General features: G+C 47.7%; 3 protein-coding genes across 3 annotated transcripts; all 3 read left to right on the top strand.

The window, feature by feature from the left end:
- Positions 1-200: 200 nt before the first annotated feature.
- On the top strand, positions 201-653 carry TRUGW13939_03798 (uncharacterized protein; the record flags this gene model as incomplete). The annotated part of the gene is made up of 1 exon (XM_035486977.1): positions 201-653. The coding sequence occupies one exon, from the start codon at positions 201-203 to the stop codon at positions 651-653; it is 453 nt and encodes a 150-aa protein (XP_035342870.1).
- A 1,251-nt stretch (positions 654-1,904) lies between these two features.
- Positions 1,905-5,588, top strand: TRUGW13939_03797 (uncharacterized protein; the record flags this gene model as incomplete). The annotated part of the gene is made up of 2 exons (XM_035486976.1): positions 1,905-2,119; positions 2,192-5,588. The coding sequence occupies 2 exons, from the start codon at positions 1,905-1,907 to the stop codon at positions 5,586-5,588; spliced, it is 3,612 nt and encodes a 1,203-aa protein (XP_035342869.1).
- A 1,323-nt stretch (positions 5,589-6,911) lies between these two features.
- On the top strand, positions 6,912-8,270 carry TRUGW13939_03796 (uncharacterized protein; the record flags this gene model as incomplete). Its single annotated transcript, XM_035486975.1, has 1 exon — positions 6,912-8,270. The coding sequence occupies one exon, from the start codon at positions 6,912-6,914 to the stop codon at positions 8,268-8,270; it is 1,359 nt and encodes a 452-aa protein (XP_035342868.1).
- Positions 8,271-16,155: the final 7,885 nt, after the last annotated feature.

The following is a 16,155-nucleotide window of genomic DNA, read 5'->3' as shown; positions in this document are numbered from 1 at the left end:
CCACAATGCTGACTAAGTGGGCCCGGCAGTTGATTCCGTTTTGTATCACTTCTACTATTTCTATCCTGACTATCGATAGAGACAACGTCCAGGCCAGCGTCTCGGCCTGAGTCGTGGACAGACAGCCCGGATGTGAATCATTGAATCATTGCTCTTCCAACACGCAATTCCCGCCCCTCTCTTCTCTGATCGCTGTCATCATGGACACGCAACCGCCTCAGCCGTCGCTCACGAACCCACGCTTCACTCTCGAGCTGGAATTCGTCCTGTCCCTGGCCAATCCGTACTATCTGTCTCACCTGGCCGTCAATTTCCCCAATCTGCTGGGCACATCTACCGTCGACGAGGAAGATAACAACAGCGACAGCGGTGAAACAACGTCGACCTCGCGCGAAGCCCAGTCCTTCCACTCCTATCTCGCCTACCTCTACTCCTATTGGAAAACACCAGAATACGCGCAGTTCTTAACCCACCCAGGTGCCACACTACGCGCCCTGCGATTGCTCCAAGAAGACTCTTTTCGACGCGATATCATCCGACCCCAGGTGATCGAAGGCTTGCTCGCCGGTGACGTCGACTTGCCAGCGGCACCAGATCAGCAGACACAAGAAGAAGGAGAAGAGGAAGAAGGCAATGAATTGCAAGGGACATAGTCACCCATGACTTCTTTCTCCTGACATGGGTTTCTTGTTGTCGGAATCCTGATGGGTATCTACTGGGATCGCTCGGTTAATATGGCGGTGAAACGCACGATCTTCAAAACATCCCGGTCATAAAACAACACTTTTCTTCGAATAGCAACACTACAAACAAAAAACGATATGTCGGGCTTCGGTTAGTCGCGAACACCCATACTCCAAAGCGCAAACCGCCTCGTCGATCGCCTCGCTGCACGTGTCACCGAGGATGACCAAGGAAAACCTCCCAACACCCCACCAAAAACCTCCGTCGCGAACGAATAACAAGAATATATGCAGCACAACTGAGGTCGATATTTTCCCAACAGCCTGGTATTTGTCCCAACAGCAAACTTCGGATGCGACATGCTGTCGGCTGTGATTGGGATATTGGGCATACATTGAGAGTTCCCTTGACATACTGCCAGATGTATTCCGAGTATGCTGTACCTATATATCTTACCTTTTAAGATCTTTTGTACCTGGCTAGTCCGATAAACCCTCAATATATACGATAAGTACTATATAGTTAGTAGTAAACAAGGGTTTCCGCAAACGACCGGATCGCAAAATTGTTGCCTCGGCAGGCCTCCTCTCCGTCCCTCTGGCGTCGATGATCAATCCTCTCACCACTGCGTAACAGCTTAATTGTCGCCGAAGACGACTCGACCTGCCCGACAGTAAAGAGGGGCTTTTCAGTATTATTTTTTTTACCTATGCTCTCGCGATCTTGAAGCCTTCAGTTACCAATCAGGGGAAGCTTCCTCCGCTTTCTCCACCGCACCAGCCCCAAGCCTCTCAGGCCACGGAACCAAGCCATCACTTTCTTCTTTCCCCCCCGATTTCTTTACCCAACTCTATTTTTCTACTCTCTTCTCTCGCCCATTCTTCATCCCATCGTGCATGGCACTCTGGGTGCGATGATGAATTGTACAGGAAATGCTTGATTCGGACTTTAGCTGTTTCTGCCCACTCCCGCACGTTACCGGCCACTCCTTTTTGCCTGACCAAGGCTGAACGGTTACATCATCAGCCAACCACACCCAAAAAAACAACGATCCCATGACACTGATTGATATATAATATAACCTCGCAATCGTCGAATATCGAATATACGGAATCCGATTACATACAATAATATACAATAATAATCGACTCGCGCGTTGGGAAGACTTGGGAAAAAAACACGGCGAACATATCCAATTCAACCAACCGGCCACCGGCGTCATGAATGCTGTGCGCCAATCCTGTCGCCCAAAGCACCAGGTTCTAATCCTGAAATGCTTTCCTCGCTATCAAAAGGGGGTGCTGGAAGTGAAGCCGAACTCGAGTGAACTTTCTTATCTCTTGTACTATGTTAGCACGCGTCGTAGCAAGCTACCAAAGGTGGGCGCCTTTCTTGAGAAAAAGGCTGCCAGAGATGTCTCCAAGGGAAGGATCGGGTAAGTTTTTGCTTTATTACCATGTGTGTCGCCATGCGTTTTCAAAGCTGATTCGGATTTGATTTGCTCTAGAAATGTCCAGGTTGTCCTTCAAATTCTCACTGCGCTCGTCGAAAAATTGCCCCGGGAACTACCCCTATACGCTAACTCGGTTCTGACCATTATCGAAACTGTAATCAGTTCTAAAGATGTCACTATGGTGGAAGAAACGGTTCCGACATTTGAAATGTTCTGTAGTAGCCAGGACCTATCAGTTCTCGCGGCCGAACAACAATATGCGACGCAGTACCTCAACATTGTGCATAGCTACGCCCAATTTGCCTCGTCAAAGACCAAGAGCACATTTGATACCGCCAACAACCTTCCAATGACACTGCGCCTGAAGAACATCGGCTTGAGAGCAATCAAAAGTATGGTTGGTTCCGAGTCACTTAGTGGCGACGGCGGAAAGCAGCTTTCGATCATTGTACCGGTCATTTTGGAGAATCTATATACAGATGACGAAGAAACGTTGGTCTCCTTGCATCTCAAAACCCAGAATTCGGACAAGGCAGAGAATGAGGTACCAAAGCATCATCGTCGGACGAGTACGGCCACTGTCCAAACCGCAGATCCACCAGCAGGAGACGCGGCAGAAGCCTCGGGTACTACTGCAGATGCAGACAAAGCAGCCGAGTTGGAAGTCCGCCTTATTGCGCTGCGGTGCTTAGAACGCATCTTTGCCGTGAGCACCAACCGTTCTCAGATCCGCACAGCAGCAGGTTTGGCACTAGAGTTCATTGTGGACCACCATGAGAACTCGGGGTCGGAAAAGAAAGAGCAAGACAGCAGCGCCTGGGCGCAATCGCTCATGGAACTGATTGCAAAATGGTGTCCTGTTCAAGATCGATTCATCGTTTTGTTCACCGCCGTTGAAATTCTGAGAGGAATGTCCGCCGACGACCTTCCTGTCCAGCAGCAAATAGTCATGGCTTCGCTGATTGATTCGTTGTTGAAATCGCCTGTGAATATGATTGGGCTGAGTGTTATCGATGTTCTCGTTGGCTTTGTCCAACACATTCTTCGTTTGCTCCAGACGCCATCTCCCCCATCCTCTCAACCCCAGCTGCCTGCTACCAAAGAGGGCGACAACGCGGGCAGTGCGGCAGTGAACGGGGACTTGGAAAAAGCTAGCACTCACTCTCCACGGAGCCATACTTTGACACCTGAGAATGAAAGATTGGCGTCGTTGTTGAAGCAATGCATTGGGGATCTTGCTACCCACATCTATTACGCCGATCAGATCTTCGACATGATTCGGACATTGTTGAAGCGAATCAGACCCCCGGTTTTATTAGATGCCACTGCAGGCGCTACCGTCAATACGGTCTTGGAACCATCGGCATCCACAAACCAGATCCCCATTGGTACAAATGAACGCCAATCAGAGAACTTTTTTTATTCTGCAGATGCGAGGATCACAGCTTTGCAAGCAGTCAAGGATATTCTTGTCGTCGCCAACCTCAAAAAGGCCGCATCGACAGGGGCAGGCATCGTGTCGCGAAACCCGGTTGGCATACAGGTGTGGGAAGGAACACAGTGGCTTCTGAGGGATTCTGATCGTCAAGTGCAAACTGCTTACGCCGATGCTCTTCTTTCTTGGCTTCAACTGGAAACTAGCAAAAGCAACCTTCAAGTGAAAGACGCAACTAAAAAAGTTTTTCGATCTCAATCCAAAAAAGAATCGGCTGGTGGGAGAAAATTCTCGGCATCTTCTGCCGCCAACGATAAAAAACCAGTCTCGGTATCTTCGAATTTCCTGCAGCTTCTTCACTTGACATTATACGATATTGCTGTCGAGTTTGCTTCAGTTGACCCGCAAATTTTTGTGGTTTACCTCCTTCTTGTCAGTCTGGTTGAGCACCTTGGAGTCAATGCGATTCGGTTTGGTTTGCCTATGGTGTTGAAACTTCAGGAGGTAGTACCGCCGAGCGAGTCTCTGAGTTCGGCAGACGCTCAAGTCAACATCGGAAGTTTGGTATACGGTTATCTGTCAGCATTAACCGAAAAGTTTGATTTTGAGACATCCAAAGTCGGAGCAGCGATCCACGGCGAAGTTTCGAAGCGCAAGAAGCGCGGGGCATGGCTTGAATGCATTCAGTTTCCACCTCTGCCCTTGAGCCAGATCCCGCACAGTGGCAATAAAGTCAGCAAGTCAGACATTGATCAGCCTTTCCACGTCTTTTCTGCAACCGAGGACATTGTCCGACAGGTTGAAAATGCCTATACTGCATCTCTCATTGCCGCGCCTCAAAGTCCGCCAGGCTCGCCGGGAAGAAGCGTTCCTCCTCAGGCCCTCGGCCAGGCATTCTCTAGCCCGAACCAGGACTTTAAATTGCCTGCAGACATCAAGGAAGATATGCTCTCTCCCTGGTCTAGAGAAGCCAGTCTGGCCATTCTGGAGAAGGAAAAGATAAAAGCGGCATCTTTGGCCGGTTCAAAACATGCAAATTCAGCCAAGCGAAACTATGGTTCCTTGAATGGGTTTGGAAGAAATTCGCCCAACCGAGAATCGCCGGATCGCCAAGATACTAACGGTACCGACGCCTTTGGTACCGGCGTCTTGGGCTTCCAGGTTCCTCGTTCTGCTAGCTTACCAGATCGTTCGCCTGTGGAGTCTAACAGAGACTCGACGATCCGTGTCAACGACCTGAAGAGAATGCTGACGGTCGGTGGCAACTCCAATGTCCGTCGATCGAGTCCACTACGCGGTCGTCTGGATGCCAGCAACGCCGCCAGTATTGCAAGTTCCAGTACCGAAAGCCTAGTCAGCGGGACCTTTTCCACATCCGATTTTGGAACGGAAAGCCGACCACAGTCTATCCGAGAAAACGGACGGAGTGCCAGTCGAGATGGCTCGGAAACCCCCAAAGCCGCACTAGCCAATGTTTTCCCATCATCAGGCAAGAATAATAGCAACGACAATTCATTTACGGATCTTGGAGACGATATCCCACCAGTTCCACCGCTTCCTTCTGGCCTGGCAATCCCCGGAGGCTTTCCCGATACCAGTTCCTCCAACCTGTCCCGACAAAGCTCCACACGTTCAGACCACCCTTCGCCTTCGGCAACACCTGTGAATTTTGCCAGAAATAGCTCTCTCCTGAACAAGAGTAGCGGGCAACAACTAGGAAGATCGCTGAGCGGGAAGAGGAGCAAATCAAACAACAGCCTGAACAATACGTCCAGAAAAACCACTCCCACCGCCTTCGTGTCACCTCCTACTACTCCTAATAATAATAATAATAATTCACAGTCCTCCCGACTCGAGGTTGATAAGCTGCTCGACGGCGTTTTGCCGCAGGAATCCAGCCTGCAGTTTGACCAGATTCAGTTGACGCTGGAAACACCGGGCTTGACGAGGGGGAAATCTCGAACGCTGGAAGATCGACGCAAGATTACGAGTGGTATCGGACGGCCTCCTTATTAAGCGACCAGTCGTGTTGACTTTGCTTTTCTCCTTGCTATTCTCGCTCTTTTCTTTCCTTTTCTGTTGAAACATGTTTACAGGTTTGTACATAGTGATTTTTTTTCCCCTTCTTCGTTGGCGATTTACCTTTTGTTGATGCAAACTTGCTGTCGCTACTTTTGTACTTTGACTTTTGTATCTAGCTAGACTTTATTTTATATATGAAGCCTCCAAGTGTGTCTTTTTCACATGGAGGGGTATTTATATCAACCCTAGGGCTCGGAAATGGCGGGCAATGTAGTTAGATCTTGAACAAACAGCAATCAAATAATTACATACAAAATTAACCCTGGTTAAAGTTTAAACTGCATTGATGCTAGACGGCGAGGCTAACTCTGGCATATTCATCTCGATATTTAAAGTTTTCTCAGACTAGTATAACCCCCTGTGCCTTGCGGTACACAAGCTCTTGCAAAATAAACACTAAAAAAATAAGTCGAGGCAGTGTAACCTGGTACGATACCTTGGCCAAGACGAGCAAAGTGCCTTGACAGAATCCCCCCCAAAAAAGAAGCAGTTTTGAATTAGGTTTTCATTGGTCTGCTACCCCCACAAAAACCCCGCTAAAGTAGAAATCAGCCTCATTCGTGATAAGAGAGGGGAAATGACTCACTCATATTTGATTAGTTAGAATTGACGATCTTGCACAGCTTTTTCTGTTCCACCGCCACGATATTTTCCTAGGATAAGTGCAGTATCCTCTTTTATTGAGTCATCGTCGTAAGTCGTAGTTAAGTGATAGAGAGTTCTGTAAACCAGTAATAGCTGTGCAACCTCAGCACTAGCCAACGTTGCGGGTACACAGCGCAGGCATCAGTCTCGACGTTGGAGCTAAAGAGAGCTAATGCATGCATTCGCAAGCCAGTCACAGGCAAGGAAAAAGCAGACCCATGTCGACTGATGAGTGTCTGTTTGTAAATTGTATGATTTCCCGGACTAATGCCGTTTGGTTTGCAACCTATCCAGAAATGGTTCCCCGACCAAAAGGCCTGTAACTGCACTGCAGCCTGATCAGCCCTGGCACAAGTGACTCAACATGGCCTACCGAGGAGTGTCGTTATTGGGCAATGCGGTGTATTGGCTGGGGCGTTGGGTGTTGTAGAGTAACCTTAGCAGGGGCTGCCTGTTTGTGCCTTTTTTTCTCGAGAGCTGGCATAAATAGGGCCGGGCGTCCTGCGTCCTTTCTTCCCCTCAGTAAACCTGTTTGCACTGAGTCTCTCGCTCTCACACGCGCTCTCTCTCTCTATCTCTCTCCAGTCTCTCGATGATCAGAAATAGATAACGATGGGCTGCTACCTCTCCAAAGAGACAGAGGAGACGCCGGCAGCGGTTGACCGACGCAGCCCTAACGGCGTCGTCGTCGCTCCTGCCGTGCGGATTGTTGAGCCTCAGGAATCATCACCATCACCAGATAATCAGTCGACCAGCAATAATAACGACAATAACAACACCAACCCCACCAACAACGACGACGACACAGACACTCACAAAAACACCCCCACGGTGAAATGCTACTTCTGCTACGACGAGATTCCCGAGCCGCTGCAGGCCACCGTGAGCCGTCCATGCAAGAACCACCGCAGCCCGACATGCGACGCCTGCATCCGCAAGATGTTTCTAAACGCCTGCAAGGACGAGACCCAAATGCCGCCGACCTGCTGCAGCCCCCTCCCAGCCAGCTACGGCCGTCGGGTTCTCTCGGTCGATGAAATGGCGCTCTTTCAGGAAAAATTCGAGGAATGGAGCACACACGATCGGCTGTACTGCCCTGTACCAACATGTTCAGCATTTATATCCCCTCGCCTGTTTCCGAAGAAGAAGAGAGCGGCGAAAAGCCAGGCCACCGTGAATCCAGCTGGTGTTCAGACGCCGCCGCCCACGCCTCCAGATGAGGAGGCTTCGACTACGGTGTCGTGTCCAAAGTGCTCGGTTCGCGTTTGTATATCGTGTAAACAACTGTCTCATCCGGGGGACCCGTGTCCTGAGGTCTCGGATATCCCGCCAGAACTGGAAGCTCTCTTGAAGGCCTGGGGGATCAAGAGATGTCCCAGATGCCATGCAGCAGTACGCCGTCTATACGGATGCAAACACATACGATGCCGTTGCGGTGCGCAGTGGTGTTGGTGGTGCACAGGGCCGATTCGGGATTGCCAACAACAAGGATGCTCTGAGGAAATGGAAGGCGAGGAAATGGAAGATGACATGAACGCTGTGGCAGACGAGTATTTCGAAGGAACAAACAATAATCAGCAGGAAGAAGACAGGCCAGAAGAAACAGAACGGCTGGTCAATCTAGACGCAGGAACCCACTGGGACACGGACTTGGATTTGGGAGGAGAGCCGGACGCTGAAGAAATCCATCCTTTTACTTGCGATCACACCTGGGAGGAGTCCTATTCAACACTGAAAGGCGGTGCTGGTCAGGGAGACTATCAGGATGAGTGTGCACGTTGCTGGCGACCCCTGATTCCGCGTCCAGAGGGGTATTTTTACATCGGCCTTCAAGAGTTTTTGGACACTGGGACAATAAAAGAGATCCCTGTGGAGGATTTTCCTCGTACTGAAAACTTTGCTAATTTCTGTGGTCGCTGTGGCATTTTACTGTGTCAGGAGTGTCGGGAGCTGGGTCAGGCTCAACAATAGGACTTCAGTCTACTGTTTCTTAGTACATATTATTTAGCTCATTTTCACCTTCTACAATACGAGGTATGTATATATGCCTTGATATGTTTTACTGTGTTCGATTGGCCTGTTTGTCAAGCGTTTTTCTGTCTGTTTGCCACGGAAGCTACCAATCAAATGAGATAATAGATACAGAAAGCCGAGACTCTTTCCTCTGCTATGCCCCGTACACCGCTATCCAATACTATTAAACAAAAGACCATTTCCGCCAATAAGTTACCCCCCCGGAAAAACAAAAGAGCAAACGGATCGGGCTTTACACAGCTAGCTGCCCTTTTTGGTGCTAGCCATGTCACACCGGAGCTACATCTTTCCTTTCGAAAAAGGATTTGCCACTCTTCAAACAGCCCAACTCTCGATCTAGCCATCAAGATCCCGACTTGGACAAAGACAAATGCTCACCGGGTGGGCTCGAAATGTATGTATCCCAGGATCCTGTGGATATGTCCCACTCGCTCTGTCCACTCCTGAGGATTCTTCACAACGCTATTACTTCTGTCGGTATCGATTCTTTATCTAAAAAGAGGGGATAGAGGCTCATGACAGTATCACCGGACGCAGCCGCACTCGTAGTCTCGTTCTCGACCGTGCCCAGCCGCCTTGGAGCTTGCCACATGTCCAATATACTGGTTTCCGAGGCTAGAAGAAGCACCGCATGGAAAATCCCACAGTAATTTCATTGTTTAGAAGCTCTGGAGTGGATATATGCATTTCCTGAACAGGAAAAGCTGCTTGAGCTGCTGGTGGTTAGGCCCAGGGCCGTTTTTTCCCGAAGGGTATCACCGGGCATACTTGGGAATTGCGTGCCCTTGCTCAGGTATAAAAGAAGGTCTTCCCACCCTCTTCCTCCTCCTTCTCTTTTTTATTTTTCATACTCAGACCTTCACTGGCATTCTTACTTCTTGGATTTCCTTCGCCATCCTTCTCCGGTATCTCTATTATACGGAGTTAGCCCTAGTGCTTTGGCATTTCGTTTCGTTTCGTCTGCAACAGGACAGACCCCTTCGAAGTAATATCTTTTATGATATTACTTCCTGGGTTCCGAAGCTTCGGTGCTCTTTAAAGAGCCAACCGTGGTACCAGTTCCATTTCGGGATCTAGCAATCTCCACCTTCGACCTCTCGCCCTCTCTCCTTTTGGCTCCAATACCGATGGCCATGAACAACAACAAAAGTGTGCCAGATCGTCGCTATCGCGCGTATCGCAAAGCCCGACTACATGTCTTCGGTACTATGACCTTAGAGTCTACACTGGGTCGTGGTGTGATACGCAGGCGTCGACATGGCATCTTGATGGAGATGAAGGGGAAATGAATGGGGTTTCCTCTCGGCTTGGTGCTGAGCATACGAGACGCGACTGGATATCTCCAATGTCTTTTCTCTCCTCGATATCAAAACGCAAGATATCGATGAAGTCGAACCCGTTATTGCACAGGTTCACAAGGTCGTTCCAATGACAAAGAGACAGAAATGTGGAATAGTAAGTACTATTTGAGTCACTACGTTTTCTTTTGCATTTTATATCCATTGGTACTGATCTATATCGGTTGCACATAGTGGTGGAGTTGTGCTAGCAAACTCCGTATGTGAGTTGCCGCCGCTGCTAGCTGGCACACCTTTTATACAGTCCACTATATGTGGAGCAGTGAGTACTACCTTACTTTCTTTGAATGCATGCTATATCTATTGATACTAATCTATGTAATAGACAGTCAAACTATGCGCGACGCAACGAGACATCTTCCGGCCCTATTGTGTGTGATAGTTTCTCGTGAAGGCATACTAGGGAAACCATATGGCCTATGTCAATGCCGATGTCATGAGATTGTTGAGAGAGCTATAGGATTGAAACACAAACATGCAAAGCGTGGAAAGGAGGTCACCTCCTCCGCTTTCATGTCTGTTCTTTCCCCGGCTTTTCAGGCCAATAGCCACCCAATTACACTACAACGCCAGAGCTATGTACCTTGGAGTTTTTTTGATAATAAGCTATTATCTGAACTACCTTTGGACATGATCCAGTGGTGGAAATTAGTGAAGCGAAGGAACAATTTCTCCGGTAGAGAGAGAGAGAGCAATACTACACCTCCAGTTATGGGGGAAGTGTCTGTCCCGACTTCAGCCAGCTTATCGGCAGCTAGTCACGATGGCGACAATAGCTTTATTGGCTATGGCTTCAGACACATCAGGGGGTGGTATGTTTGTCCCTTGCTGAATGCAAAGGGCAACCTTACCCAAACGAAGAACCTAACATTGCAGCTGGATTTTTTGTGCGTCCAGTCTATCGTTCTTCCTTCACTGTTCCCCCAATGGACTTTTCGTTACTGGAAATACATGGTGACTGCTCCATATTTCTTGCCTCCTGTCGATACTACATTCCCAACAAGAAAATCATGTGGGTTTAAGTATTGGGGGACGAAACAACCAAGAAATCCGATGTCTCGCCGCCAATTACGATTACGATCTTGCGACATCGCCTGTACCAAATTGCCATAAAGCGCCTTTACTCAATTTGGGGACGAAACACCAAGTTCCTAGTCATGGGTATAACTTCAAATACCCTGACTATAGGGCCTCTGAGGGTGGGCAGCAGCTGTTTGCTAAAAGCCACGATGATGGACATAATGATCGATACAAGCCGAGTTATAGATTCCCTATTTCATGAAATGATAGAGATCACAACCGCGATATCTGCGGGCTCTTTCTGCTGATTGGCACAATAATGGTCAATATTCTTGCTGGTGATGGGCACAGCGTCCAAGACATGGGCCACCCTCCGAAACAAGGAAAAGGAACAGCTAGAAAGAAACAATATGAAAGCGCATCCGAACTACATGTTTTTGAGAAACACGAGAACGCCCACTAGGCACACACGCACACACACACACACACACACATGGTCTCATTGCCATCTCAGAACGCCAGTTTTGGCCTCCAGTCACAAGAACTAGAAATGCAGGCTCGTCAGAGAACACTGATGAACTCAATCATGATGAGATCTGGAATAATAATCAATGAACAGGATATTATTTTCGCCAAGTTAACGATCTCTGATATGTGATAGCTCTCTTGACTGAAAAAAGAGAGAGCGAAAACCATGATTACAAGAGGTGCTGTCTGGTTTTCCTCGCCTTTTTCATGTGGCGTTGTTCGTGCCTGGAATGCGGTACAGAAACAAATCTACCACCTATTCAAACAGGGCCGAGTCTCTTATGCACCCTCGGGCGTTGCACTACTAAACACGAGGCATAAAGTGGTGGTTAATAAACCAATCACGAAACCCACACATACCCCATGCCCAAGGGGTTCTCTCGGCACAAAGAAGGCGCCTATGCAAGTGAAGAAAAGTAATACCATGACAAAGATAACATCTAGTGGTTCCAAAGTCGCTGTGACCAAGTCCCGGGCAAAACGAAGGCTAAATATGCGGCCAAATAGACCAGCAAGTCAACCTTGACGGCCGCCAATTTATCTCCTAAAGCGAGTGCCAAGGCACAATTGCACAAGGGATAATAGAACGAAACCTTCACTGCAAGGACTGTCCGGAATAGCCTCGGAAATATCTGCCCCAACTTCTCTACTCTCTAGTCTCGGGAAAACAAGGCAGCACGAAACCCAGGATTTAATCGCACCTCTCTATCGCGAAGATCTCCAAGGTTTTATTGATAACGACAACAGCAATATTGTTGCCCTGAGAGTGCGGTACGAGATGGTACGAAGTCTTGTCCGGGATTAGTACCTGGCAAGACAAAAGTGCGAGTTCTCCGAAGTAGACGGAGCATCGCGTACCAACCATATATGGAGAAACGAGACGTTTGACTTCATCATCGAAGGAGTTGACAGGAAGTGAATGCAAGCATTCATAAAATTGGCCAATAAAAGCCTGGGCGAGGGCAGCACAAGACTGAACACACCTCCATAACGAGAGGGTAGTATATAATGGCCGGAAAATGCTTGGTGACTTGATTTTTATGAACGAATATACGTGAGCTCAAACCATTACATGAAGCGAATGCCAATTCATGGGGCATAAAGCCTTGCGGATGTTCGAAGCCGTGGGACATATTCTGCTTTACCTTTCAGATTGTATCAGCGCATTGGAAAGTATTATTGATCAATCGTCTCTACTACAAGTGAATCTCTACTACAAGTGAAAGGATCTTTATGGCTTATTTCGATAGGAACGTGAACTACCAGATCTCTCAATAACCAGTGCAATGACAGCGTTTCACCCACGCGCAAAGGGTTGTATCGAGAAACGATACAGTTGGTGAGACTGGTTCCTCAAGGCACCCAGTTTTGGGCAGACCATTCTCAAATGCGACATTGAGGAGTGTGAAAAGAGGCAAATGCAAGGGTGGAGTGCTGATCTGCGCATATTCGGTCAATGGTCTCTTCAGAAGAAATAGCCAAACTGGTGATTTGTCGTTATTGATTATGACCAGGGGATTCCGATGGGAATAGCTTTCACGGGATCGATGACTATGAACGGCCAAATTTCGACCATTCACCAAGTAGTTCCCCGGAAGCAATGCGGGATGTTGAACGAACTCAGTCCTCGATCACGAAGAGATCGCTCCGCAGACTGATACATACGGCTACGCAGAGAAGAGAAAATAGCATACATGCTGAGACTGATCTGTGCTCATGTTTCGACGGATTTCGATGCCGAGAAAGAGGGCCAGATGTCGCTGTGGCAATGATCCCTTTTAGGGCTGAACGCAGATATTACTATGGCAATTACCGTTGGAGTGCCTTGGGGTGCTGGTGACTACGCTAGTAACAACCCACCATGTCTTGATTCTTCTTCCAAAAAAGGAGGGTGTACCTTTGGTTAACTTTATAACCAAAGGTTGGTTCTGCCATCTGTATCTGTTCAATGTTTTTGGTCAATAATGGGGGAACCTAAATTTCCTCCTTGCAAAAAGAGCAAAAACGCCTAAACAAAAGGCTAGATGAGGTCTCAACGGAATTTGGTCAACTGGTTGCTTGGCTGATTGGAAGGAAAAGCGATACATCATTGCATGCTGGACCCTGAGAGCTCAACGAGGAGTCTAAGAAGGAGCGGACTAGGAAGGAATCGGCAGTTGCCATTTCAAGTGGTGGAGTTGGAGCATCTAGACGAATACTACAGCAGATAGTATTAGGAGAAAACGGTCTCATCGATACAACGTGCTTGCATGGTTTGGCGTTGTCAATATTTGGTTCGAAAAGGTCAACGCTCAGGTCCGTTTCCAGCAACTCAGTCTGGAAGATTGGCGAACCTTGCAAAGCAAGAAATGTGTGAGCGAGTTTATCTCGTTCATCTCCGAGGGACTACAAAAGTTATCCATCAAGAGTATTGGAACCACATTCCGATAAAGAATATCTTCTTGTCTTTTGGCCAGTCAATCTGTGGTTTATCACAGGCACCAATACATCAGCAGTCAAAATACCGAGACACTAATGCGGCATCCATGTCTAATCCTAGATGTTCTCGACGGCACTATCTTACTCTATTTAGTCCGCTAGTCAACATCCTATTCCTAGCCTCATTCATGCTACTCCACGGCTCGAAGGAACGCCAATATGGGATCTTGCCTGAAGCGCCCGTATACACCCCAAAATTATTAGCGTCAGCAGAATATTATGAGTCCTAGCGCCGCGGAGCTTGGATTTATCGAGAATAATTCCAAATTAATTCTCTACGCGGATGATCTTACTACAGCCAATCATGCCCAATACAAAGTTCATGGGTATCTCTTAGACAGCTTCCATAAGATAGAAATGCTGCTGAACGAGCGGCGGATATATTGCGAAGAGAACAATTTGGTAGACCCTTTTGCCTGATGGATCGAGGAACATGCCTGTCATTGATGATACGAAAACCCTGGCAGCTTTTTTGATTGCAGGCAGCATCCTTCGTCCCATTCATCCATTCTCTTTGTTTATTAGGCTCAACCGACACTTCAAATTTTACAATTTCACACCGCCTTGCCACTTCACCCTCGGATATCCACATGAATATTATCGGTGCTTACATACCGACTCCAGGACAGTGCACCGAAAATCCTGCAGGTTGCACATAAAGACCGGCTTTCCCCTCTCCCCTCTCCTCACCTCACACAGTTCTTTCGTTACACATTTGATATGACAAAGTCTATATCAAGAAATAACGAGCGGCAAAACTTGCTTTTCTCTATGTTGAAAAAGGTTACCAACATCTCACCCATGGAGACCTCCTCTTTCTATTTTTACAACTAGCACTCTTCTTTCGGTTGACTGCTCACTATTGACATCAACCATTCCCTTCTCGACCAGTTCTTCACCACGAGAGAAGGAGTGGTTCCCACTTACCAAAGATCACTCGTTTTTGTGTTGTCTTACTTCACAACTTACAAAAATGGCTACGGTACACGGAACTGATCGTGAACGATTTGTCTTCTATTTGGAAGTCGGACACAATCAAGAGGTGGCTATGTGGGGAGTCGTCATAGTCGTCATGAATGATAGTGAATATATTAAGCCTGACGACGTCCCCTTTCGGCAAAGTGGCAAAAAGAAAACCTACCGTCGATTCGTTACTACGCCAAATACACCAATGAGATTGACCTGGAGGAATCCACAGTGTCTATCGAAAAGAATCGTTCTGAACATCATATTGTGCCAACTGCGGAAACTGTTAACAAATTCCGGGATATCCAGGAGTGGTTCGACAACAAGGACTACCACTTGAACCGCCTTCCTGGTATCTATTTCTAACCTCAATCTTGTTGGAATCAAGCACTATTACGAGCGGTGAATTCCACAAACCACATCGCGATTTCATACGTGAGCTACGATGTAACATGGTTGCAGTCGTTGAAGTTTGATGGAAAGAGAGAAATCTCGGCGGTTTCACAACTGGTACAATCAACGACAATAAAGATAACTTCCTCAGCATGAGCCAACAATTCTCCTTCCTCAAGGACGAATTTCGCTTCTTTATCCAGCCACCTTTCCCTTTTGAACTCGGCCCGGGCCCGTACATCGAAGACTACGACACCGACCACCCCAGCTACCTTCTGTCGAAACCAATTAGCTATTTAGTGAGCAGGTGGCACCAGCAAATTTCAAAGGTATCATGGTACGCGTGGGTAGAAAAGTTGGAGATAGAGAGAGAGAACATTGAAGAGATCTCCGAATGGTACTGTCTGATATATGGAGAGATTTCAAGCCTGTCAGGCTTTACCTTGGGCTTGACGAGAATGGCCGTCATGCCGAAATGTCTTTTTGGGTTTCCCTAGACGAGCCACATGTGGTGGGAGAGTGGGAAAAGTCGATTTGTTACTCTTGCAATCTGGAGGAACAAATTTTGTCTTTATTATTCCGAAAACTGCGGTCTCTTCAGTTATTTCCACTGTTGTTTGCAACCACCTTTCAGCATTTATAGGAGAGCGTTAATCAGCTGCTACTTGCGATTAATGATGACAAAAAGGAAAAGGAAACGTGAAGAGAGTTGTGCCGACAGAGAAGACTTCAGTTTCACGGCCTCCGCGAAATTGTCGATCTTCACAAAATACGAGAGCTGCAAGGTGGACGGCCCAGGAGCAGAGTTTTGCTTTGTACCCTTGTTATAGTACTGGGTAATTTCTTGACATATCCTCCGTCTACCAGGAGGACTACTGCAAGGGCAGCAGCAGGCTTTATGTCTGGTTCTGCGAAGACGTCGTGAGATTCTAAGGGTCGGCGCTCTGGTTGCCTTCATGACATACTGTATTTTAACCCGTTGGAAGGGCTGGGGGAGGGAATACGACAATTTGGTTGCCCTTTAGAAACCTCAGCTCATGTCAACACCTTAGTGAAAGGACTATGAGGATCAACATCAT

The sequence above is a fragment of the Talaromyces rugulosus genome, chromosome II, assembly GCF_013368755.1.
Source record: "Talaromyces rugulosus chromosome II, complete sequence".
Taxonomy (NCBI): domain Eukaryota; kingdom Fungi; phylum Ascomycota; class Eurotiomycetes; order Eurotiales; family Trichocomaceae; genus Talaromyces; species Talaromyces rugulosus.
Note: the sequence above shows the minus strand (reverse complement) of the source record. Positions and strands in the feature narration are given on the sequence as shown.